This window comes from Mustela lutreola, chromosome 3, assembly GCF_030435805.1.
Source record: "Mustela lutreola isolate mMusLut2 chromosome 3, mMusLut2.pri, whole genome shotgun sequence".
Classification (NCBI taxonomy): Eukaryota; Metazoa; Chordata; class Mammalia; order Carnivora; family Mustelidae; genus Mustela; species Mustela lutreola.
Window position 1 is genome coordinate 3,182,175 of NC_081292.1, and position 23,159 is coordinate 3,205,333.

A 23,159-nucleotide genomic window follows, 5' to 3' on the forward strand; every position below is an offset into this window, starting at 1 on the left:
TTTGTTTTTTGACTGGTGTCCGAGGTATTTGGTGACAAACAGTTGTTAGTCATTCAAGTTTTTGTTTTTGCCCGTGTAATGCCCGGCCTCGGCAGCACATCGTAACGCAGTCCTATCTGTTGAACCCCGCGGAGCTCGTGGGAAGGGTTCGTGCACTCCGTCGGGCCAGGCCTCCAGATGTGGAGCGCAGCTCTACGGGGCGGACGGCGGGGCCCAGGGGCCTAGGCCTCACTCACCCGCGTGCTGTGACCCTGCCTGTCACCCTAGTCCTCGGGACCTGTAGCAAGGCCTGGTTTTGTTTGTGGGGTTTTTCCCTTATTATAAAACACAAGTTCTGCTTTTTAGAATGTTCCGAATTTCAAAGGGTAAAACAGTTAAAGGGAGGTGGCACTTGGCCTGCTCAGCGGGAAGAGCCTGTAGGTCTTGATCCCAGGGTCATGGCTTTGACTCCCACATTAGTGTGGAGCCTGCCTACCGAGCAGCACAGCAGAACAAGGCATTACAGGAAGAAGATGGTCTCCCCAGGTCTCTCGGGCTCTCCCAGGAAGCCACTGTGTTCGCTCTGTCCTTCGTGAGCTGCCCAGGGACAATTCGTATGTGTTTTCATCCCTTTCAGTGCAAACAATAACATTAAGTATGCTTCTTTTTACTTGAAACTTTCTCGTAGAGCACACAGAGGTCTTGGAGATGGTTCCGTGTCTCTGACGCGTGGCTTGTTTGGGCTTAGGATGTTTTCTGTGTGGGGGTCCCTGTCCTCTGAGGACGGCCTCTGAGCAAGGCTTCCCAGCTTTCTCAGCTCCCTTGTGCGTCTGCTGTGTGCAGATGCGGACGCTGTGCAGACACAGCCCCTTTGAGCCCTTCTTAAAGCCCTCAGAGGGGTCTGCCCCGGTCAGTGGAGAGGCGGCTAGGAATAGAGGTTTTCGTGGCCCGTGGGTGGTCAACCCAAATCGCAAATGCAGTGCTTTTGTTTTTGTTTTTTTCACGGCCCCTGCTTCTGTCTGACTTTTTGACTATTAGTAAATGCAGGAGTAGTTTGGAAAACAAAGTAGCTCTTGTAAACTAATCTTGCAAAACTGTTAGAATTGTAGGATTGAAAGTTTATCCTGCTTCTAAATGAGCACATTTTTCCAGATCTCTGAACCATTTCAGTGGGAACACACATTCTTCTTCACCTACCCTACTCGTCCATTGTCAGAGCGAAACGTTAAAAGCCCCCCCAGGGAACATTTAGCGATGTCTGGAGGCTGGCCTCCAGTGATAACCACTGCTGACGTCCTACAGCACACAGGACTGTCCACACGTCAGCAGGGCTGAGGCTGACACTCGTGTGTGTCACAAGAGCCTGTGTCTGCTGAAGCCATGTGTGCTCACACGTGTGCGTGTGGAGTCTGGAGTACCAGACCCGTGGCAGGCCGTCTCTTACAGAAGGCTCTCTCTAGTGCAGTGGGGACATAGTTATAAAAATACAGGAAAGAAAAGAGGTTCCTCCGATGGCAGTGCCGAGGCCTGGTCCTTTCTGGGTGACAGAGGACAAGCTCCAGTGGGTACGTCCCTCGCTCTGTCTCTACAAGTCGGAGTAGCTTCCATTCCTTACACCGGGGAGGCATGGCCCGAGGAGTGAAGGGTCCTCCCCAGCCCACCTGCTCCTGCGCCTGGACTTCCTTCCCCTCCTTGGCTGCTGGCGTGACGGCGGGTGGAGGGAGCGAGAGCACGTTCTGCACCCGGAAGCCCTCCTGCGGCATCCCGCGTCCCTTCCATTCCTCGGGGCTGCCGGGGCTGCCGGGAACTTTGTGGGATCACCCCTCCCTTCTTCAGTTCGTCCGTCTTCCGTCCGCCCTTCCCGCCCCCTCTGCTCACCCAGCCCCCCTCCCCCTCCTCCGTCTGCCCCGTTCGTCCTCCCTCCACCCTTCCAGCCCCATCTCCCGCCCAGCTCTTCGTCCGTCCGTCTGTCCGTCCGTCCCGCAGACATTCTGGCCCACGTGCTCTGCGGGGCAGATCAGAGACGGGAGACCACACAGAGGCTCCGTTCTCAGCTTCAGGAGCACCGTCGGACCAGGGGCCCGGCGGACCATCGGGAAAGTGACACAGTCCAAGGTCAGAGGGGTGTGTGCCCCCTTTCTCCTCACTCTAAACTTCTTGCCATTTGCAGAATAAAGCGATCGCCACCCCTGTCCAGGGCGTGTGGGACATGCGGAACAAGCAGTTTCACACGGGCATTGAGATCAAGGTGTGGGCCATCGCGTGCTTCGCCCCCCAGCGCCAGTGCACGGAAGTCCACCTTAAGTAAGGCCGCTTGAGGGGCGGGCGCACCTGGCCTGGGCGGGGCCTCTGGGGGCCGGGGCGGGGCCCGGGGGGGGGGTGCCGGGTCTGCGGGGGGCCGGGCCGCAGGCCTGGTAGTGATGGCCGGGTTTGGTCCTCAGCCTTTCCCTGGCATAGGACACTTGCCCAGGACGTGGGAGCCACCTCAAGGCTGCTGTTCCTTCTCAGACTTATTGGTGGAGGGAGTGTGAAGAAGTAGCACAGATTATGTAAGAAACAAAGCAGTAAATGAATAAACTTGAAAATTAGATGCAAAAGAGAAAATTACATTCAGTGAAGTCAAGTTACTCGGGAAAATAAACCATAAAAACAAAAAACGTGGAAAAAAAAATTGTCCCTACTTGGTCCAGACGTTGGACCCTTTGAAAGTAGCACCATGAACGTGAAGCTTCGCCACTCACACTTTCGTGCCAAACAGACCTAATGGCGGAAAGAAAGCTTGAGCTTCCCGCCTGTCTCGGTGGAAGCGGGAAGGAACCCCACGCCCGAGGCGCGCACGTAGCTGCTGCGCATCCTAGCAGAGGCTGGCCCGGACAGTCCCGAGCACGGAGTCCGGGGCCAAGAAGCTGGCTGTCCTGCATGTGGCCAGCGGAGCGAGCCGGAAGCACAGAGCAGACTAGGAAACAAGTCAGTTGAGTGTCAACCCAGGCGCCCCTCCGCTGTGTTCTGGCCTCCGCTCCTCTGTGCTTGATGGCCCGGTGTGAACGCCCCTGCGGTGTACGTGAGCGCACGGCTAAGTGCACTGAAGTCCAGGAGGCCAAACCCTGGCTCCCCTGGACCGAGCGTCCATACCACACTGTAGAAGGCGATGTTATTTTTATTCCAAAGTTTAAAATAGAAGCTGTTGATGAGTCTGAGCCCCTCCCCTCACCGTGACTTCTCCAGGCCCGCTGGCGGCAGCTGCTGGTGTCCCTCTCGCTGTGGTCGGTTCCATTCCTTCCCACAGCAGTGTCATCCAAGTCCAAGATGTATACCCAGGATCAATGGGGCATTCCAGGGGGCCGGGGCGTTCACAGTTGTCCTCCCCATGGCGGTGTCTGGTGTTCCAGAGCCCTGGGTTCTTGTACCAGCGCCCGAACGCCGGTCAGGCCTGCTGCTTGGGTGGCCCCTGCTGGGAAAGGACAGCACTGTCCCACACCTGTGAGTGGCTCGCGGGAACTGCTGTGTGTGCACACACCTTCTCCTTGAGTTGATGCGTTGTCCTGGTTTCATCCAGATCTTAAACTCGGACGCGGACGTCAACAGACGGGGTTTGGGGTTGGGCCGTTGAAGCCCGGCCCTTCCTTGGGGCCTCTGGCTGGTGTGGAGCCTTGGGCACTTGCCGTGCATTCGCATCGACTGGCCCTTCTCCTTCAGGTCCTTCACGGAGCAGCTCAGAAAGATCTCGAGGGATGCCGGAATGCCCATCCAGGGCCAGCCGTGCTTCTGCAAATATGCCCAGGGGGCAGATAGCGTGGAGCCCATGTTCAGGCATCTGAAGAACACGTACGCTGGCCTGCAGCTGGTGGTGGTCATCCTGCCGGGCAAGACCCCCGTGTACGGTAGGCCCCCCTGCTCTCATGGTCCCTGTGGCCCCTGCCTTCATGACCCTGGGGGGGCTGGGCGTGGCCTGAGCCTGGGTGTGCCACACCGGGGAGTGCTCGTGCATGGCCCATCGCTCCCACATCCGCGCCGAGGCCACCCTCCCTGGAGGCCGGCACCTGCAGTTAGCTTGTCATGCCCAGTTGGTGCCCGCACAGGGATCGCAGGGAACAGCAGTCGTGGGTCCATTTAGCTAATACTTAGCAAGCGCCTGCGGTGATGTCCCAGGCCTGGCAGGTTCAGGGTCCCAGCCCCCCTCCAGGAGGCCCCAGGGCAGTGGGGGTGCAGACAGGTGACTCCAGGACAGGCGGTGCGGCTGGGGACCATGAAGCTCAGGTAGTGTCCCCAGCCAGGTCCCCAACTAGATGGGGACAGAATCAGATATGCAAAACCCACACATCTCCTCTCTGAGCACCATCTCCAAAGAGCGAGGAGGACACCACCGATGTTTCCATCCCGAAGTGCCATGTTCCACAGGGTGCACAGGAGCAGCTGACAGTGGCTTCATGAAGAATGCAGAAACGGGGCGGGGGGAGGCTCGATAGCTCTTTCAACTCGGGTGTGTGTGTGCTATGGAGGTCGAGGATGCCAGTGTCTTTATTTTAATGACTCAGGATTTGCTTATAACCCTGAGCACCGTGATGGAAGGCAGCAGTCCTAGCCAGGAGTGCTGTGTCCCCCGGGCCGGCCTGGCTCTGCCCATATGGCCCTGCAAGTCCTTGAAAGGCTCCTCAGTCCTGCCGGAGCCCAGACTCGAGCTCCGGGGCCTGACTTCCCCCTGCCTGCCAGTCACCCCTTCCAGCAGCGTAGCCACCCACGGGGCTGCCGTGGCTGTGCTTCCATGCGGACGGTCGCAGTCTCGGGGTGGGGGCCTGTCAGGGTGAGCAGAGGAAGAGGGGCCAGTGAGAGCTGCCAACGTGTGCCTCTTCCGTGCTCCGCAGCCGAGGTCAAGCGCGTGGGAGACACAGTGCTGGGGATGGCCACGCAGTGCGTGCAGATGAAGAACGTGCAGAGGACCACGCCCCAGACCTTGTCCAACCTCTGCTTGAAGATCAATGTCAAATTGGGGGGCGTGAACAACATCCTCCTGCCCCAGGGGAGGTAAGGCCGGCTTTGCCACGTGCGGCGGTGGGCAGCACAGTTCCCGGAGGGGCGGGGGTGTGGCGCACGGGTGGGCCCCTTCAGATCCCTGGCACCAAACACCGTCCTGGACAGTCCCAGCAGACATGGGCAGTGCCGCCCTGAGTCTGGGGAATGAGGGGCATATGAGGGTCTTGGAGTGAGGTGAGGGCAGGAAGGGCTCAGGGGTCCTGGGACGTGGGACGGGGCAGCCATGCTATGAAAGGAGTGAGCGGGTCAGAACCGGAGCGCACCTGGAACGTCTAGCACACGAGCCTCAGCAGAGCGACACGTCACTGCTGCGTGGGCTGCCAGTGAGCGCCCCTGAAGCCGTCGGAACCAGGAGCCGACCCCTGGAACCCTGAGAGGCTCCGCAGCAGGGCGCACTGTTGGCAGACCCCAGGCTGGGGTAGGGGTGTGGGGCTGGCATGGGATCAGTGGGCGGGGCTGTGGGGTCCTTGGTCCCTCTTGGCCTGGCGTGGGGCCCTGGGCGCCCTGAGGGCAGGCCAGCTTCTGCTGCAGCAGGGAGAGAACTCTGTGGGGACAGATGCTGTCGGGGGGTTCTTGCTGAAGCGTCTGGGCCCTGGGGTTCGGGTTTGATGACAGACATGGGTAAGCACGGGTCGCTCGCCACGCTCACTCTTCAGTGTGTCAGGCCACCCCCGCTCCGGAGGCAGCAGGAGGTCTGGCTGCCTCTGTGAGCTCGGGCCAGAGGCAGGGAAGACAGCCGCGTGTGCAGCAGCCGACAGCCTGTCCGGGCTGCCTTTGTGGGCGCGGCTGGGCACGGTTCCAGGTCGGGACCCAGGCGGGGGCGTTCTGGTGGGCGCACAGCAAGGCCGCGGGCGAGGGCCGCCCTTTCAGAACATGGAGTCCCCCCGATGCGAGGAGTTAGTAGGTCGCTGTGCGATGGCGTGGAAAGTCTCTGAACTCGGGGTCTGACGACTGAGCTTGAAGACGGGCTCTGCGAGGTGGGATCGAGTCACGCAGGCCCCGCGGAGACCCAAGGAGCCTCCGAGGGCAGGCGGTGAGCGCCCAGCCAGCGGGCTCTGTTCCGTGGGTGCCGGCCGTGAGCCAGGACTGGGGCCGCAGCCGCCAGAGTCCCAGGCCTCTACTCGGGGGACCCACACGCATGGGTCTTGACAGGTGAGCAGCAGTGACATCGTGGGAGGAACCAGAGCTCAGGAGGGTGAGGAGCTGGGGTTTCTATGGCAACGGACTGGTGGAGAAGGTAGCGCCGAGCAGAAGGGCATAGGCATGTGGGGATGCCTGCGAGAAGCGTGTTCCAGACCCGGGCGTGCTTCAGGCAAGGGCCCCGGGTGGGAGCCTGGCAGGACGGCTGGGGGTTGTTCTAGCCCAGGACCCAGGGGTGGGGGGCTGCTGGCAGTGGCCTGGGGCTCCCTCCGGGCAGGACACAGGTCCTGGAGGTGTCTGTTCTGAAAGGCCCCTGTGTTGTCTCTGGAGGGACGCTGGCGCGGGGGAGAGTGGGGGCTGCCCCGAGACGGTATGTTAGGAAGGTGGCGCTGCGGGGCCCGCAGACAGGTTGGGTGTGGGCTGGGAGAGGGTCCGAGGTGTCCAAGGCGCTCGCTCTGCTGAGCCTCTGTGGCCCTAAGCAGCACAAGGGGTGGGGTGTGCGGGGGCGTGCTGGAGGGGCTTCACGGGTGGGGGAGCAGAAACAGGTCTGCTGTCGGGGGTGGGGGGGCTTAGGGCTCCGCAGCAGAGAGCTGGGATTGAAGGCCAGGCAGCAGACCCCGCAGGGCAGGGCATAGACAGGAGGGAGGCCAGGCCTGCTGCCCTGGAGGCTTCAGGGTTAAAAGTTCATGGAGCCTGGGAGCCAGCCGCGGGGCCCCAGAAGAGAGTGGAGGAGAACCAAGCAGGTCCTGGACCCCAGGGGCACTGCAGTCTATGTCACATGGTGTGGACTCTGCCACGCAGGGGTGGGGGACCTTGTGCAGGGAGCCTTGTTGCCATGGCAGCAGGACGTCTGGTGGGAGGGGCCGAGGCTGCTGGGAGGTGGGGAGCAGGTGCAGCAGCAGGAGCTTAGCAGCAGGCGAGCCTCCTCGAGGAACGGAGTCTGCAGGCAGGTGTGGCTTCCCCGTGGAGGCGGGAGTCACAGCTGTGGGTTAGGGAGCTGGGAGGAGGGCGCGGCACCGGTGCCGGGGAGAGCCAGGATGGGGCCGGGCCCTGGAGGCTCACAGAGAATGGCCGCGGTCCACGACAGGGCCCAGAAGCAGGTCCGTCCGCGTGGCCGTCCCCCGGGCGGGGAGCCCCCGTGAGCTCGCCAGTGTCCCACTTCCATGTCCCGGGCCCCCCGGGAGAAGAGCCCCCCCAGGTGTGGTTGGCAGCACGCCAGAACTTGCCGGGGGAGCCGGTGCACGTTTCGTGGACACGGGCACATGACATACACACTCGGAGCCCTTCCCTCACCTCTGGGCTCCGGGGGGGCCTCTGGCCAGCGGGAGTCCTGCGGGGACCGTTCCCCAGTGAGTTCCGCTCCGGGCTGGGCGGGCCCCTGGCGCCTCTCACTGCGGAGTAGCAAGGACAGGAGCGGCAGGAGCTTCTGGCGAGCGCGGCGGGCCAGGCCGTCCAAAAACGCTTGGCTTGTGTGTGCTCACGTCCGTGTTCCTTTCGGCTGCGTTTTCCAGAAGAAAACAGTAAGCCGCAGAGAGCGTCAGCTCTGGAACGCAAAGTGAGCATGTGACTCCCTGCACACAGCCTCTTCAGGAAAGTGCTGGAACACCGCATTTGAACAACGAGGAGCCCTGGGGGGAGGGGGCTGGCACCCCGTGGGCTGAGAGCAGGGGTGCTGCTGAGCATCCTGCAGAGTGGGGGGCGGCCCCCGCAGCGCAGGACGGCCCAGCCCCAAGCTGCCGCTGGACCGCAGGACGACGCAGGGGAGTGTGGCTGCAGGTCCCAGGTGGGAGGCAAGTACGGGACTCTCCCGCATGTGGGCTCCCGCGTGTACACTGTCGTCTCGTGAATTCGTAACCTGAACGTAGAGACTCAGCACATCTGATGAATGTGGAACGTTCCGGCACACAGAAGCCTCTGTAGCCGTGCACGCCTGACCTGTCTTGTCTCTGCTTCTATGCCTCGTCCCCTGCACTGGGTTGTTTCTTTGGAAGCAGAGCTCAGACTTCGTGTGGCTTTATCGGCCAGGGTTTCTCTGTGGGCCATCAGAAAATACGGGGTTTTTGTCAAAAAGACAACCACAGTGCCTTTGCCACGCAAGTGACGCTCTTCGGGGGCACAGGCCTGAGACACTCCGGCTTCCCTCCGCAGGCCGCCTGTGTTCCAGCAGCCCGTCATCTTCCTGGGGGCCGATGTCACTCACCCACCCGCCGGGGACGGGAAGAAGCCTTCCATCGCCGCTGTGAGTACCCGTGCTTCCGCTGGGCCGCGGCGGCCACGTCCTCCCACACGTGGCACCTGTGCCCTGGCCAGGCTGCCTGTGGGAGGGCATGTGGAGCAGCTGGCAAAACAGAGTCTTGTGGAAAACTGGTATTTGGAGGGGACTCTGCACGTGGCTGAGTGTGTCTGAGAAGCCAGGAGGTCGTGACTCCCGTCTTGTGGGACCCCGCCTGCAGCTCCTGGGGGCCTGGGTGCTCTCTGCCTGTGACGGCCGATGCTGTGCAGGACTCGTTGGCCTACTTTCCTTACGCTGCACTCTTTTTAAACATTTTCGTTTATTCTAAAACGCTAAACGTGAAGTAGTTATGGTCAGAGTTCAGCGGAGGTCTTGCCCTCCATCTGCCCGTGAGTTCCTTTCGGCTTCTGAGGGCTTTGCCTCCAGGCCCTGCACACCCGCGCTGCACACCCGCTCGCCAGCTGTCTCCTGCCCTTGGAGGCTGACCTGGGCCCCTGCTCTGTGCCCCAGCCAACAGGGCCCAGGAGGAGCAGCATAACGGCCTTTTGTTCAAGGGCGTGTGGAATAGCGTGGACTGGCGAAGGGGTGCGCAGGGCCAGGGTGCTGTCTCTGACGGGGCCCCCCATCTGCATCCTGGGCAGCCGGGTGGAGGGAAGGAGGCACCAGGCTCAAGGTCTGTGTCCCCTGCGTCCCCCATGGGGACTGCCAGCGTGACCTCCGGGCTGTTGTGCGTCCTGTCACAGGCCTGACCCCACGTAGGGCCACTTGTCGAGCCTCCAGACTAATCAGAGAAGACTGACATTTTCTGAGCACCTGCTACACGCTGGGCTCTGGGCTGCGTCACTCTGCAGAGTCATAACCTCTTGGGGTCACCGCTCGTTTCCTCAGCCAACACATGAAGTCCAGAAAAGCCGAGCTCCGTTGCTCAAGAGAAGCAACAGAAAACACAGCTGTAGATAGCCTGAGGCTTAGGGTTAGAGTCTGAGCTGTGTGGGGCGTTGGGGGCCGCTGCACTGTCAGGCTCCCTTCGTGAGGGGCTTCGTGTCCCATTCCCTCCATCATGGCGGCTATTTCTGGAGCAGTCACAGACGGGCAGCACCTGCCACGTGTGTGGACAGGGCCAGCCACCCTCTGACCATCCGGGGAGGCTGGGCCCCCGGGAGGTGCAGGCTTCCCCAGGGTCCATTGTGCCCCCCACACACACACACACTGGATACGTCTGGTGTCACTCAGGGGTTGTGTTCCTCTGGCAAGGCAGCGTTCGGTAATGTGACTCTTCCTCCTGGACTCAGCCTTACAGAACCTCCGCGTCCTACCTAGAGTGCGGTTTCCACCTGGTGAGACGCTCCCCAGCCCCTCCTTGCTGAGGAACTGTGCCCCTTGGGCTTTCACCAGCTTGCCCTCGGGGTGGTGCCCCATTCCCGGGGAGCAGGGCTGTGCCCTGATGGGCAGGCAGCTTCTCTGGGGGAGCGTGGTGCTTTGAGGAAATGAGAGCTTCCTCATCTGGCCTCTGTGGGGCTGATGGCACTCAGCCAGCTCGGCTCGCGGGCAGTCGGGGTTCAGAAGAGTCGCCTCCTTTTCATCAGACGCTCGCAGCACACTTCTCTGTCCCGTGTTTAGTAAGCACGGTGGCCACGTCCCAAAAAGAAACCGAGACAGCAGGTTTGACTCCCACACGCCGCTGCCCCTCGACTGCGCCGTGATGTTGGGCGGGTGACATGTGCCCTCGCTCGTCCCCGCAGGTCGTGGGCAGCATGGACGCGCACCCTAACCGCTACTGCGCCACGGTGCGGGTCCAGCAGCACCGGCAGGAGATCATCCAGGACCTGGCCACCATGGTCCGCGAGCTGCTCATTCAGTTCTACAAGTCCACGCGCTTCAAGCCCACACGCATCATCTTCTATCGCGACGGCGTCTCCGAGGGCCAGTTCCAGCAGGTGGGTGCCCGCGGCCGCCTCCGGGGTCTCAGAGTGCCCAAGAGTCACCTGTCCGTCCGGCGCGCTGACGTCTGTTCTCCCCCACAGTTCGTGTGGCGGCGCCTGGACGGCGGGCCGGGAACACGCCACCAGCCCAGCAGGACCCAGGCAGGGCGGGGGGGGACGAGGAGCCCCAGGGAGGTCGGGTCTGGGCCGGCTCAGCGGGGTGCCCTTCTGGGCACCTGGTGGGGGCAGTCTGGGGACCCCCACTGTGTCTGGGGGTCACCTCCATGTGTGGCGGGAAAGGCAGGCTGCAGGGTGGAGGCCTCAGAGCCCTGGTGACGGCTCTGGCAGGGGGCCAGGAGGGCAGCTGGGCAGGAGTCCCGTTTGGGAGGAGGGCTTGTGGGACTGGCCACCGTCCGGATGGGGTGGCTTGCACCGGGCTTGCACCGGTGTCCAGAAGGCGGGGGACGGGGGCGTCAGACGCGGAGTGAAAGGGCAGGAGAACAGGTGCGGCATCTTGCTGCTGTGCTCTGCTTCCAAGCGCCTGCGGTCCCTCCCTGTTGCGGGGACCTCCGTCCTCGCCCAGCGCTCGGGAGACCATGCCCTGAATGTGTCTCCCCCACACCGATCCTAGCCAGTTACACCTCCACCCACCCTGTCCCCACACGCGCCTCTGGGAGATGTTAGCGGGGAAGGCAGAAGATCTGGGCCTGTGTCCAGTCCTGCGCTGCTGTGTGTCCGAGGCCCCAGGCTCCCCTGGACATGCAGGCTAGAGAATACCTAGACCTTCCTGCTCCAGAAGGGGGCCACAGCTCATACCCCCCCACCCCAGGCCCTTGGTCAGTGGGAAGAAGGGAGTCAACCCTCTGGCCAGGGCCTCAGAGAGCTGCTGCAGGGGCAGGGCTGGTCCCTCTGACATTCGCCCCCCAACATCCACGGCCCAGTGTGTGCCGACCTTGAAGGCACCTCTGTACAAAAGCTCTTAGCTTCCCTTGGTAGAGAATGTTCCCCTTCTATGCCCCCTTCCCCCCACCCCCTATCACAGCCATACCTGCTGGAGAGGGGTCTGCACCTTCTGTGTCTGTCACTCTGGGAACAGCCTGTGCCTAACGGGATCCCCGCAGCTGGCGGTTCTCAACCCAGAACCCAAGACACTTTGGAAACAACACGATGTTTGATTCAGACCGTGGCTAAAAATCTAAGGTGTGTGGTTCCTGGAGTGGCCTCTTCACGGCCTGAGAAGTTGTTTGCCTGTTTGTCTCGGACACAGAGGCGGAGAATAGCGTCATCATGTCCCTGTGCCCTGACTCCCAGGCGCTTGGTACCTTCCTTTAGTCTTTGCAGCAGGCCTGCACGGTAGGGTGTTCCCACTTGAAAAGTGAAAAAAAGCTGGGCATCAGAGAGGGCCCATGGCTTTCCCAGAGCCGCACAGCTACCTGCAGCAGGGCTAGGGTGTGAACCCCGGTTTAACTCCTGAGCCAGTGTTCGTTCCGCTGGGTTCTCTCCCTCCTCTCTGGCACGGAAAACGAGTTGTTGACTTGATCTGTTCATGTGTGTCTCCCTTTGTGCTTTCTTACTTCTGCGCGTGACGGGTGTTGTTTATGGAGCACTCAGAACATTCTAGAAACCGTGCTGAGGAATGGTATGCACTATCTAATTTAAACCATTTAACTATGACACCTGGGTCTCATCTGCTCAATTATAGAAACGAAAAAGCAAATGCAGAAAGGCAGTCACACCGCTGACCACAAGCCGGCACAGCCGGAGGACTGACCTTCGAGGAGTTGTCAAGCAGCGCGTGTTATTAAGGGGTTTATTCCGAGGTAGAAAGGTACTGTTAAAAAAAAGAACCATCCTTAAACTCATCTTTTCTTTCCCTCAGGTTCTCCACCATGAGCTGCTGGCCATTCGTGAGGCGTGTATTAAGCTAGAAAAAGACTACCAGCCCGGGATCACTTTCATAGTTGTACAGAAAAGGCACCACACACGGCTGTTCTGCACCGACAAGAACGAGCGGGTGAGGTTCTGGGACTGGAGGAGTGGCCAGAGGTCGGCCTTAGGCTGTGGGGCCGTGAGGGACACAGGTGTCTGCTCAGCCCGTGCCCAGAGCCCTGACAAGGGGCTTCACGGAGACCCAGCCCTGGGCGCTGGAGAAGGGCTGTCCTCAGGCTGGTGAGATGTGTGGACCCGTTCATCCCACAGGCCTGGGACAGGACCGGGCAGGAGATCTCATTTGTCTAGTAAAGAAATTACCAGACCCCTGGCTCTGAAAAAAGGCCTATGGCAGCCATGACAAAGACACTGGGCAGAGTCTCTGGGATACAGACTGGGGACCGTTGGGGGTGGTGGGGTGCTGAAGGTGGTGGGTGGTGGGGCTCCGGGGAGCCTGTCCCAGGGTGTGTCTCCTGGGAGTTCCAGAATAAGAATAACGAGCACAAGGGAGAGGCAAGGTTTATAGATCGAACAGCTAAGAAATCGCGACAGTTGAAGAAAGGTAGGAATCTTCTGGTTACAGGTATTTTCCATGTTCTCAACAGGAGAAATAAAAATAAACATACAAATAGCCTAGTGTCCTAAAGGGCGCAGCGTCATGTAGCCGCCTGTGAAAAGGGACAGTGCCCGCAGGGAAGGGGACACTCCCCTGAGAGCCAGCAGCCCTCCCGCTGCTCGGGTCCCCACACCAGAGAAGGCACAGCGAGGGCGAAATACAGATTGTAGTGAGAGAACGGGACAGTTTGTCACAATCACAGGGTCACATCCACCAAGAAGATGTAACAGCCCTGGGCTTGGACGCACCTAACGCCGTGACCTAAAAATACGTAAAAGGAAGAAAATACCGTGTAGCGAAAACCAGACAGAATTCCCAGGAGAAAGTGACAAACCCTCCATCAGAGAGGCGTGCTTTAACACAGCACGGTCAGACACGCGGGCAGGCACGCACGACCGAAAGCCAGACGCTGGGAGGGGGGCGACCAGGCCAGGTCTCACGGCGAGCGTCCTGCCGCGGACACTCGCGTTCACGTGGAAGGCTTACGAAAGTCGCCTTGTTCCTGGTCACAAGGAGATCTTGGGAGATTTCCAAATCTATTGGAAATAGATCTATAGGAAAACCACGTTTTTTGTTTTTTTTTTAAATCATACAATTAGACTTTAAATCAGCAGAACGAAAAAGACATTTAAGAAAACCTGAAATTTGGGGCGCCTGGGTGGCTCAGTGGGTTGAGCTGCTGCCTTCGGCTCAGGTCATGATCTCAGGGTCCTGGGATCGAGCCCCGCATCGGGCTCTCTGCTCAGCAGGGAGCCTGCTTCCTCCTCTCTCTCTTCCTGCCTCTCTGCCTGCTTGTCATCTCTCTCTGTCGAATAAATAAATAAAATCTTTAAAAAAAAAAAAAAAAAAAAAAAAGAAAACCTGAAATTTTAAATTCACTTCTAAGTCACACACGCAGTAAGCATGCAAGGGGAATAAAAACTACAAAGTAACCAGGACTGAACGAAAAGAAGATTTCATGTCGGACTCTGTGCAGCGCGGCTGGCGCTGTCCTGGAGAGAAGACAGGGTGCGCTGGGAGGTGAGAGACAGGACGGGCCAGGGAGCCGACGGGGCCGGAAGGACCGAGGTGCTGCTGGCCCTGGGTGCGCAGGGAAGGCCGAGGAGCCGGTGTGCTCAGGCTTCCTCCCGCTGCCGCCTGTAAACCGCCCGCCAGGAGCCACACGGGCTCAGGGTCAGCCTGTTTCTAAACCCCAGCTCCTCTCCGTGGGAGATAATGAAGAAGACTGAGCAGATGAACACAAACGAAACCTGCTTCTTTGAAGATAGGGAGACCTAGCAAGACTCAGGGAGGGAAAAAAGGCGATACTCGTAACCATGTTAAGAACCAAAAGAGTCTGTGACCCCAGAAGGGGGATGTGTTACTTAAATCATCGTGGGATGCTAACAGTTTGATGCTGATAGATACATTAGAAGAACGGGAAGAGATAGATACACATGGTTGTTTGTGAAATCAGGGAAATTACTAAAACCAGCTCCGGAGGATAATCGAATCGTCTTTTCCAAAAGGCATCAGGCCCAGGGAGCCTTACAGGCAAGTGTCACCAAGCCTTCAAGAATAGATGATCTTAAAGTGTGGCAGAGAATAGGAAAAAAGAAGAAACTATTTAGCTTATTTTGTGAAGTTTATGCAGATTTTTTATAGGCAAGTTTTACCAAACTATCAAAGAATAATCTTACACAAAATTTTTTAGAGAATGGGAAGTAATGGGGGCGGGGGTCAGGGGGGGACTCATGAAGTTATCCTGATAACAGCCAAGTGTTGGCAAGGATGTGGGTGCTGGGCCGTGGTCAGGAGCACGGGTCTAGAGCCAGTCTACCCCCAGCATCTGGGCTACGTGGCCACAGGTGTCGGCCTCCTGGGAGCACCTTCCTGAGGGTGTTGGGAAGGTCCCGAGCACTTTGCGTTGTCCTTGGCAGAGAGTAAACGTGTTATTACGAAGACTGTCCTGTGCTTCCAACGGGAGTGCAGACTGGTCAGTCAGCTCAGATGCAGTCTGGTGACTGCAGCCCTGCAGAAGCCCACCTGCGTGTGTGTAAGGAGACAAGTAGACGAATGTTCATTGCAGCGTTGTTTCTGATAGCCGTACTTCGTCTACTAAGAGGAGGAAGCATCGTGATGTAGTCCTGTGCTGGCGTGCTGCCCAGCGACGAGCAGGGTAGACTGTGCAGCACGTGAATACATCTCAGAGTCGTCCGTATTGAGCAAAACTGCAAGTGGCAGGATATGTGATACACCTGCCCTGTGTGAACACCTGTGCGGTAACACAGTGTCGTGCTCACGGAGACTTAAATGTGTAGTGAGAAATGAAAGTACTCGAGGGATGATAAAGTCTAAATCGGGGGGGGGGGGGCACCGTTTTCAGATACTTGACTTTTAAACATTGGAAGGTGTGAGAAAGGTTGGCAGGAAGTAATCCAAAGAGGCCCAGGAGGGACTGGGACTCGCACATGCGTGTGTGTCTGTGGAAGTTGCGGAGCTGAAAAGTCAGTGACTTCCTGATCACGGCTGGACTCCAGAGCCTGCGCGTTGTCACGGCCCCAGCAGCAGGAGCTGGGAGCTTGGTGATTCTGCAATCCCAGAATGTGCATTTAGAGTTGAGTGGTTTGGTACCATCTGTAGCCCAGCCCATCCCCCTGCTTCTTGGACGGCCTGGGTGGGGGGATGGAGAGCTCTCCTGGATGGAGAGCGTGCCCTCTGGTTGGTGGTGACTGAGCCAGCGGGCCAGCAAGGGCGCTCCTGAGCCTTCTGGGCAGTCTAGCTCGTCCGCCTTGAATGTCAGGTGTGCTTGTGCACGGGTGGCGGCCCGCCGGGTGTCTGTCGTGCACGGTTTTAGATGTGTACGTTGTCGGTGCCCTCAGCAGCAACATTGAGCCCTTCGAGCGCTACGTGCATGTTCTTCAGTGAAGGGAAGACACCTGCATTTCTTTCCTGGGACCTTACAAGACCTGGGGGGGAAAGCACCCCAGCCCTCGTAGGACAGGAACTTGCTCACTTGTAGGGCTATTTGTCAAGCTCTATTTTCGTGCTGTTGTGCTCAGTCAGTGTGTAGCCATCTGAAGGTGGCGTGGGTGAGGCTGATGGGTTTGCTTGCTTTCTGTTGTTATCCCTGGACGTATCTAACGGGTTCCTGTATTGCTGAAGGTTGGGAAAAGTGGAAACATTCCAGCAGGCACAACTGTGGACACGAAAATCACCCACCCGACCGAGTTTGACTTCTACCTGTGTAGCCACGCTGGCATCCAGGTAAGGACCCAGGGTCCCTGCTGCCCAATCTTGGTGTCCCTGTGACATGGTCCGCATGCTCCGCAGATACTCGCAGAGCACAAGCCCCACGCAAGGCACTCCCGGCGGCGAGGTAGGGGAGGTGGGCAGGGGGCCAGGGAACAGGTGAGGGTTAGTGGGTGCAAAGGCCAGGTATGGTGGTGGGGCCCCAGGGCCGTGCCGTGCGCTTGGAGCTCAGTGAGCGAGCTGAGAGCTGAGCGGTGATGCGGCCTCGGGAGCTGTGGCCTGGGACAGAGAGGCTGACTCCAAATCAACTTCCCGCTTCGTGGGGTTCAGCCTTGTCTCCTGCTACACACAAGCGGGATGTCCGGGGAAGGTCACCCCGTAGCCCCTTGTCACCTCAAGACTCCTGGCCTGTGTCGGTGAAGAGGCCACGGGTGTTTGTCCCTGAGCTCCCACTGAGTCGTCCGGAGTGGGGGACCGAAGCCTGGCTTCTCAGCAGGGCCCTGTGTAGGTGAGTTTTGGACTTCATGCTTGCACGTTCACTCCTCTGATCCTCTGATCTGCTTTTAGGGAACAAGCAGGCCTTCCCACTATCACGTGCTTTGGGATGACAATCGTTTCTCTTCCGATGAGCTGCAGATTCTCACCTACCAGCTGTGTCACACCTACGTGCGTTGCACGCGCTCCGTGTCCATCCCGGCGCCAGCATACTACGCCCACCTGGTGGCCTTCCGGGCCAGGTACCACCTGGTGGACAAAGAACATGACAGGTGAGTGGTGGGCCTCTCCTGGCCAGGGGCACGGCAGGGGTTGCCCCTGAAACCGGCTTTGGGAGCTGCATTTTTAGGTTGGGAAACAGGGGGGCCCTGGGGACCGGAGCCGAGCGTAACGCAGACGCCAAGACACCCGCGTCCTCACCACCTGGTAGCTCTGTGGCTGCCTCCCCAGACAGCCGGTGCCTCAAGGTGCATTAAGGGCTGCACTCTCTCTCTCTCTCTCTGTCCTCCCGTCCCCACAGTGCCGAAGGAAGCCATACCTCCGGGCAGAGTAATGGACGAGACCATCAAGCGTTGGCGAAGGCCGTCCAGGTTCATCAGGACACCCTGCGCACCATGTACTTTGCTTGACGTGTTTTAGTGTTTACGATTGTGTACCGAGTTGGATTCACATGAGACCAGCTACACTCAGACCAACAGATGCCCAGCCCTTCCGTGACAGCCAGCATCGAACATGAGACGTCATTGATTTTAGTAGATTCTCCATTTTCCAGAATGCCTTCTGTCCCAGATTTCAAACTTGGATTTTGAACTGCAGACCTGTATGAGACCCCATTGTCGTAGGAAATATGGTTTGCCAAAATCTATAAGCTGCTTATTAAAATAGAGTCCCGTGTTTCCTAAAAATCTCCTAAAACCAGTCTATGAACTCAGGGCTTTAAAACATTTTTAATTTATTTGGTCATTCAATTTACTTGTTTTTAACATGATTCTCTATGAAATTGATGGGCTCAAACTAGCTGTGAACGTTCTCAGAGAGTGAAAGTGACACAGAGCACGGCTGTGGTTTTAAAGCCTTGAGCATTCTGAGGTGGCCACGAGCGCTATGTCCGAGTGATTTGAGCGCGTTCCTGACAGGGCTGCCACCAGCTGTTCAGGACCGAGGGCAGGTGGCCCGCCAAGGCGCCCACGGGTGTCTAATCCCGCCACCGCCCGCCTCTCACTCAGCTTGAAATAAGGAGCGGGGGCAGAAGATGGGCCGTGTGTGTTTACAGCATTTCTAGGTCCAGAGAGATTGGCAGACAAGTGCCATTTTAATAAAAATTTATTTAAAAAAAGAAAAAAAGACAATATGCCGACAGTCTATTCATAAGATTTGTCCTACAGGACTGTGACATTTATTTTCCAAAGTTTCTAAAGAATACGGGTCTGTGGTGATAAATACAGTACAATCCTTTTTCACTGTTATGTCTTTAATGTAAGAGAAAAAATATATATATCTGGTTTGCAGTATTAATGTGATAGATAGATGCTGTTTTTTCATTTTATTGACTACGGGGTGCTTCTTGTGATCTGTTCACCATATCAAGAGTGTTGTGGAGCCTGGAGGCTGGACCACCGCCTGTGGTTCTCAGTGCTGACGTACGGGAGTAAGCAGCTGAGTCAGTGTGACCGCCACCCGCCGTCCCCCCCCACGTAGCCTGCGTAGCCTGTACCTGTAGGAGGACTGGGCACGGGCACAGCAGTCCTGCCCCACCTCCTGTCCCCCGTGTTGCTCAGCCGATTAAGCACAAATGGAATGTATTTTCTTCCATTCCTGGGAAGCCAGTCCTTGTGTCAGAGTGTCCCTCTCTCTGTGTTTGGTTCTGTTAGATGAGTTTCGTAGGATCTATGCACTGAAAGGCGCAGAGGGCTGGCGGTTGGCGGCAAGCCCCCGCCCTTGGAGGTGGCTGACTGCAAAGCCGGCAGAAGAGATTGGCGTCCTGGGCCCCAGACGTGGTTTGCCCGTCTAGAGACCGTTGCACTAAGCGTGATGCCATGGACCACTTGGAAAGGTAACAATGGACAACTCTGTTTGTGCTCAGTGGGCTATTGGTCCTTGTAGACGATGTAAAAAAAAAAAAAAAAAAAAAAAAGTCCACATTTAATGTAGAGGTTCTGGGAAGGAGACGCGCCTTCCCCTCGTGCTGCTTTGTGCTCTGTCGGTTTCCTTCTCCCCGCTGAAGGCCTCCCCAAGCCCAGCCCGACACTTACCTCTGGCCCTGCGGGGGAGCAAAGCGCCCACCTCTGTTTCCGGTCTGCGGGCTCTGGGGCGCGGCCGGGCGGGGCACCGGGCAGAGTGTGCCGGGCACTCGCCTAGGTTTGGGCGGCGATGACAAAGGGGCGACTATTATTTGTGAGGATAAGTACTCAGAGTGCGTGTGCGTGTGCGTGTCTTACTGACGGCGTTAGCCTCTTCTTGCTGTATCTTTCTTGTTTTGGGGTTTGGTTGGTTGTTGATTTTTTTCCTTTTCCTTTCTCTCTTTTTTTTTTTTGGTCTTTTTAAAATGAACAGAAGCCTCTGCTCTAAGAAATGTTGCAATTCCCTGTCGTCTTATTGGCAATTGGCACTTTCTCCTCTTTCCAGAAGAATGCCGATACACTCTTGGCTTAAATTCCCAGAGCATTCAAGCTAAGGAGGAAATCTTTTCACTAATACACTTTCGGAATCTGAAATTAGGTTAGTTTTCAGCCGTTTTTAGGATCATCTGGAACCGTGTGTCTCAAAGGTGTGTTTCTGCTCCTTGCAGCAGGGTCCTGGCGGTCGGGCCGCTGGTGGTGCTCGCGGAAGATGCAGACTCCCGGATCTGGCTCTCCAGGGCTGGGGCTGGGCGTCTGTATTTTATACCGTCAGCCGAGGCTCCAGGGCTGCCTGAAGTCAGAGGGATCCTCTCCCCCGAGCCCCGGGGGCCCAGCAGGGAGGAGCCGTGGGGCAGCGTAGGCGGACTTAGCTAACACCCAGGAGAGATCGCGGGCTGGTGGAAGATTAGACCTAAAATGTGTTTTATTATTTTGAAGGAGGGGTTTTCCTTTTAGTGGGCCAAAGTCCTTTGAGAAGGGTACTTTTTATAGCCCTGTGCTTGTTTTATAAAACTTTTAATACTAAAAGCATTAATAGACCAAACGTCTCCAGCTAGGTAAGCTGCATACCTTTGTACACATCTGATGATTCAGAATCCAAATGGCTGTAGTTACAATTTCTCAGGTAAATAACTGGTTTCCCAAATTTCTACCAGTCCCCCCATTATTAGGATAAATTTTGAGACAGCATAAAACCTCAAAGTGCAGTAGACTAAGTCTGAGCCCTGTTCCCGAGGAAGCCAAAAGGGGCCCTTGCCCGTCTCTGACGACGCTTACTCCCACCCCAAGGGCTCCCTCGGCCCGCATGGCCCTGACAGGGCTCCCCGGCTCCTAGGGTCGCCCGAGGCTTGGGGCCCTCACAGAGGTGAGAGGTGTCTGTGTGCCCGCTTTGCCCTGCCCCCGCTGTTAAGTAAGGTGTGCCTTGCTTTAAGCAAACTGAATGTGAAAATTATGGTGTAGAAACCTGGATTCATTTAAAAGAAAAACTGGGATTTCTCTCATCTCTTTAAAAAGATGTCTCCTGGTCAGACTCTCATACTGGTAGTCTCCTAGTCGATTTTAAATGTCACTTGAAGAAGAAGGACCCTTCCCAACCCTTCCTCACTGTCCGTTCTGTCCGCTCCACCGTCGCCCCAGTGACAGAGCAATGAAGGAAGCCCAGGGGAGCCGCGGATGGCCGCCGTGTGTGGAAGCGCCCTTTGGTGACCCTGAGAGTCCGTCCTGTCCGTGTTCTCCGAGCTCAGACTTCCCTAGTTCCAATACCTTTTTGTAAAACTGGGCATACCTGTACTTTCTGAAAGGGATTGTTTGGTTTTGGTTTTGCGAAGTCTTCGCATACACACTTGTGCGACAACATTGTGGGGTCTGCTTTGACATTGTAAGGTGATGTTGCTTTTTGGTAGTGTTGTCACACTCCCTTGGATGAATGTTTGCACTCTAGAGCCACAGGCGACCCCTGGCCACTGGGCGGGCTGGCCCGAGAGGGACGCGGCCGGAGCGGAGGGAGGTCCGCGATCCGGGAGGTTGGCCGTGCTCACTGCTGTCACTGCCGTTCACCCTGGTTACGGAGTGCTCTTCGGAAAAGACAGTTGAGTTCAGTTCCTACAGCAGGGCTTGGGGGGTGGGGGGTTTACTGATGTTATATTATATGTTATTTTTATCGTCGTTAAATGCAAATGTTGCTATTTATTTTTTTTCTTTCTGCTCTGGTTTGATTTGGCCGATGTGGATATCCCCAGTGCACATGGTACCTGATGGATATGATAGAAATTATTTTCCCCAACTTTTATAAATTGCCTAATGTTTACCTGCAAGTTTGCCGGATAATTTATTTTTGAAAGCCACAAATGTAATTTTTCTGGATGAATTGTTTTTCTTATATATGCGGCAATGTAATTTTACATTGATCTGCAGGGTGATTTAAATTTTATTTTTACAAGGCAGTTTTTCAGTCAAATTCTATATTTGATACGATATGCTAAGGGTAGACCAGCCACGCGTCCTGCAGTAGCTGGAACCCACACTGTCTCGGGGGGCCTGGGGGGCTGGGACGGCTTCTCTCGGTGGCTCGTCGTCGTCACAGAAGCACTTGGCTTGTTCCGGAGCCGTCAGGGTCTGGATATACTCCTTCAGCGGGACTGTGAGCTGGTGGACAGTTAAGAGGATTTTTCCTGGGCATTTTCCTATACCTAAGGCAGTTCCATTGGGAGGAGCTTTAGAAGCTGACACAATCCAGACAGTGGACAATCCTGTGGCCCAGAGAAGCCATAGCGATCTCCCTGTGACCTGACTCCTCTCTCGCGCTCGCGAGGAAGGGACGTACAGTGAACAGAAACTTCTGCAGTGTTTGTGCGCCTCACTTTGAGAATGCAAGTGTTTTTATTTATGTTTTAAGCCCTTCCCCAAAGTAACCGACAAGCTTCTCTCGAGCGGCCTTGCCCGCAGGCTCGGCTGCGGTGACGTGTTTCCCGTGTAGATGCGGTGCGCGTGTGCTCTCTGACGGGGCTGTCTGTGTGACACACACATGCGGACTCTTTTGTAAGGAAAATTTTCAGCTCCGGATAATTGCACTGATTTTTTTGACAACTTCCTTTTTATTGTGTCCAAGTTTGCATCTGCTGTACTTGCTTGAAATGACTGTAAATAGATTTAGGTTAGCAACAAATGACGCGGACACAGCACGCCGCTCTGTCGCGGGGACCGCCGTGTTCTCAGTATTCCGTGTCGCAGCCGTGCGGGCTCCGCTCTGCCTCCGTAGCCGCGTGTCTGTGGACCGTTCATGAAGGACAAAGGAGCCTCGTGTTCTCGTTTCTCAGAAGGGAAGTTCGCGCAATCTGTTGAAAGGAGAGTCTGCTCTCCCCCTGAGGTCCGAAGATTGGATTTTAAAGGCTGCATTACAAATCCCGTGAACACTTTTTTGGTCTGTTTTAACTCCTTGTGGTTTTCTGTGGCTTCTGAACGCGTCTCCTTCCAGTCCCCTCCAGCACCGGGCGGCCTGGGTAGGCGGCGTCTGTGCGGCCCGTGTGAACGGCCCGCAAGGGCCCCCTCGCTTCGCTCCGGTCCGGCCGTCATCCTGAAGCCATGAGATCACTGTGGTGTGTGTCTGAAGTGTCATTTGCGGCTTCACCCATAGAGGCTAGCGAGACCTGAAAGCCAGGCCTGGTGGTTTTTGCTAGATTAGAAGCACGTGCTCAAGCCCACCGTGTGCCCCTGTTTGCGGTCAGGCTAGCCAGAGTCAGACCCGAACTGCTCGTGGAGCGCTGACGCCATCGTGGTCCCTCCCTGATGCTTTTCTTTGGTTACGTTTTGCCATTTTATTGTCAAAAGTGAATGTATTGGCTTAGCCAAATCACTACAGAGGATGGTTTCTACATACCTTTTAGTTTAAAAAATAAATAAATGCAGATAAAGGCTACCTCTGAATTCTACATAGGTTCATGTTTGCTCTTATGCGTAGCTATCCACACTGAAAATAGCCAAAATGTTGCCTGTAAAAACTGAATGGTGACCATCTCTCTCTTCAGTTCTGGCTTGAAAATGTGTGTGCCATACTGTGACCTGAGGGCAGTCCCCCACTCCCCCTCGGAGGCATCAGAGGTGCACCGGGGACTTCTCGGGGCTGCCCAGCTCTGTAGCGTGGGGCTCTAAGCAGCCAGAGTGAAGAAGATGGAAAAGCCTCCCGCATGGTCCTGTTGGGCGTCTCCATGCAGGGCCGTGGGTGGGGGAACCTTGAAACGGCCAGCTGTCCTGCCTGGCCTTCCACTTCCCTGTAAGAAAGCACTTTCTTCTCTGCTTTACTCATGAACGGGTGGAAAATGCCTCCTCTGCTCCCTTGTCCCTTTTATACACTCTGAAATCACGAAGGTGCTGAAACACCGACTCTCGTGCAAATAATGCGTCTAAAGTGGCTGTGTGGTTTCAAAAAACCACACAGTTGTAGCTGACCTTTGACTTTGGACCCTTGA

At 56.9% G+C, this 23,159-nt stretch overlaps 1 protein-coding gene across 3 annotated transcripts in view; it reads left to right on the plus strand.

The window, feature by feature from the left end:
- The window catches only part of AGO2 (argonaute RISC catalytic component 2), a 93,865-nt gene extending 75,763 nt beyond the window's left edge, over positions 1–18,102 (plus strand). For 2 of the 3 annotated variants that reach the window (XM_059165544.1, XM_059165546.1), the window contains exons 11-19: positions 2,150–2,283; positions 3,676–3,860; positions 4,842–5,001; positions 8,299–8,389; positions 10,126–10,320; positions 12,185–12,319; positions 15,995–16,096; positions 16,649–16,848; positions 17,097–18,102. In XM_059165544.1, coding sequence (XP_059021527.1) covers positions 2,150–2,283; positions 3,676–3,860; positions 4,842–5,001; positions 8,299–8,389; positions 10,126–10,320; positions 12,185–12,319; positions 15,995–16,096; positions 16,649–16,848; positions 17,097–17,205 — 1,311 coding nt within the window. In that variant the 3' untranslated portion in view covers positions 17,206–18,102. The remainder of the gene's footprint in view (positions 1–2,149; positions 2,284–3,675; positions 3,861–4,841; positions 5,002–8,298; positions 8,390–10,125; positions 10,321–12,184; positions 12,320–15,994; positions 16,097–16,648; positions 16,849–17,096) is intronic. The other variant, XM_059165545.1, reaches the window with a different exon arrangement.
- Positions 18,103–23,159: the final 5,057 nt, after the last annotated feature.